This window comes from Phytophthora parasitica (genome assembly GCF_000247585.1).
Source record: "Phytophthora parasitica INRA-310 unplaced genomic scaffold supercont2.204, whole genome shotgun sequence".
In the NCBI taxonomy this organism is placed as follows: Eukaryota; Oomycota; class Peronosporomycetes; order Peronosporales; family Peronosporaceae; genus Phytophthora; species Phytophthora nicotianae.
The window spans coordinates 21,273-23,398 of record NW_008649190.1 but is presented as its reverse complement, the minus strand read 5'-3'; the positions used below and the strand labels follow the sequence as shown (position 1 = coordinate 23,398).

Below are 2,126 nucleotides of genomic sequence, written 5' to 3'. Positions count from 1 at the left end.
CGTCAGTACGTCACAACAGAATAAAACTTTCGATCGCGGATCTTACGTTCTCCATGAGACGGACGACAGTGGGCTCGAAGCCGCGGCTCATGATGCGCTCGCTCAACACTCGCACGGGCTTGGTTAGCATGGCGGACGTCTCAGTATCTCTTGCTCTTCGTCGTTCCGGCGCTGCTGCCAAAGTCTCCTGTTGGGTTGTGGTGCCTCCACTTCACTGCAACTCGACTTGCGTTTTTCCGCCCCACGTGAAGTTTCGAAAAGACCTTGTGACAAGCACTCACCAGCTTGTTCGCATAGTGAAACCAAGATGCGGTGGAAATGGGATCTGTTTGCGCATTTTCAAAGCCACAATTGTAGTCATGTGCTAACTGAAAAGCTGAAGCACGAACAAGTTGAAGCGAACAGGTGGGGAACAGGCCCAGCCTCGTTGGCCCAGCGCAGAACATTGGCATTTTCTTGTGGTCACTTGCATTATGGTTTTGGCAACAGGCAACACCGACGTAGATCCGTCTAATGTCGATGTGGCTTCGGCATGACGTTGCTTTGCCAGGCTGATATTGAGTGACAGCGACTGTTCAAGGCGATCGGTCGCAATAAAATGCAGAACGACGATAGCGGACACGATGCTCATGAAGCCGGGGCTTTTAAGCTCCCAGTGACGGCAGAAACAATTGCATTTGGGCGACTTGGAGGCATCTACAAGGCTCTAGACAGAAGAACGTAGGTAAGAGCGACAGGTGCTGCATTCGGTTGCTAGCGCTCTGATAAGGTTTTCCTTTTGTGTGTCACGTCAAGTGGCCGAATGGTAGCAGTAGAATGTATTAATTTGGTGGATACTACGGCTGAATTGAAAGAAGGCAGTACACCTGCAGAAATCGTCCAGCGAGTGTTGCAAGCTGAGCTCGAACGCAGCAGTGCAATCAGCAATGGGGATAAAGGGCGACATGTATTCTACTACGACTCCGTTGTCTGCAATCAATCGAGGGTATACCTTTGCTCAACTTCTTCTGTTGTCGGCAGTCTTGCTAGGTACGATACTGGCTTGAAAATGCTGTTTGCTTCTAACTGTTGACAGTCTTCACAAGGATTTCGAGCACCTACATCCCTTAGCAGTCAAACAATATATCTACCAACTTGTGCGTGGCCTCCATGAGCTACACGAGGTATGGGGAAAAGTTATCTAAAATGTCAATTCACAAATAATTATCGGGTTATCTTGCGCAGGCAGGAATTTCATGTGGTGGCGTAAGTGCACTACATGTAGTACTGATCTGATCGTATTTTCCTAACATAATTATCATCTCTCAACATCATGCTAGCTTTCGCTGTCCTCAGTGCTTCTTTGTGGAGGAAATATTACTAAAATTGCTGCATGGTTTCCATCTACCCTAGCAATAAATGCACTTCAATCTCAAGAGTACGTTCAATACGTTGCACGGGATTTTACCTTTACTTATGTCCGTGTCGTTCAGGATTTTACCAGATCTGCAATTCCGTCGCTCCAGTTTTAGTTTGCAAGTCACGAACGATGAATTTACTCAAGATGTGCGAAGCGTAGCATACGTGATGGTAGAATTGCTCACTGGGCTTCGGGTTCATGGGAGTCTGATGGAAAAGAGCAATCTACTGAGCAAAGTTGCTACAGACTGCTTAGAGCACCAGTTTTTAAGCGCCGTGCTAGCACTCAAGCCACTCAAGGAACTATTGGCGCATCCTTACTTCTCGACAGTTAATCCAACATACAACCAAGTATCAGAAACAACGCCTGAGCAGCGGTATATTGTCGGAATTCTAACAAACCAGGAGCTGACCAAGTGTCAGATCATGACGCGACAATATTTACAGCAAATCCGGGAATGGAAAGCTCACTTTGAAAAGAAGTATCGAAGAAAGCCACAGCCTGTCGACCACCCGGCTGGCATTGTGCGTCTACAAGGACGATGTCAGGCGCTGAAAGAGCGAATGGAAGAACTGAACAATCGCTTGCCTTCTTCTCATGGCAGCGTCTACCAACTGATCGAGGAAAATGATGCTCTAACAATTGATACACTCGACATTGCCGGATCACCAGTAGCGTCTGAAGGTAGTAGATCGGATTCATTAGACCGAAGCGGAGGAAACAGATC

At 47.4% G+C, this 2,126-nt stretch overlaps 2 protein-coding genes across 2 annotated transcripts in view; both read left to right on the top strand.

Moving 5' to 3' along the window:
* Positions 1 to 23: 23 nt before the first annotated feature.
* PPTG_24757 (hypothetical protein) lies at positions 24 to 368 on the top strand (the record flags this gene model as incomplete). Its single annotated transcript, XM_008918439.1, has 1 exon — positions 24 to 368. A coding segment is annotated over one exon (345 nt), but the record flags the coding sequence as incomplete, so codon positions are not given.
* A 1,030-nt stretch (positions 369 to 1,398) lies between these two features.
* The window catches only part of PPTG_19849 (hypothetical protein), a gene marked incomplete at both ends in the record, with an annotated part of 8,884 nt that continues 8,156 nt past the window's right edge, over positions 1,399 to 2,126 (top strand). The window contains one exon of the mRNA XM_008918438.1: positions 1,399 to 2,083. Coding sequence (XP_008916686.1) covers positions 1,399 to 2,083 — 685 coding nt within the window. The remainder of the gene's footprint in view (positions 2,084 to 2,126) is intronic.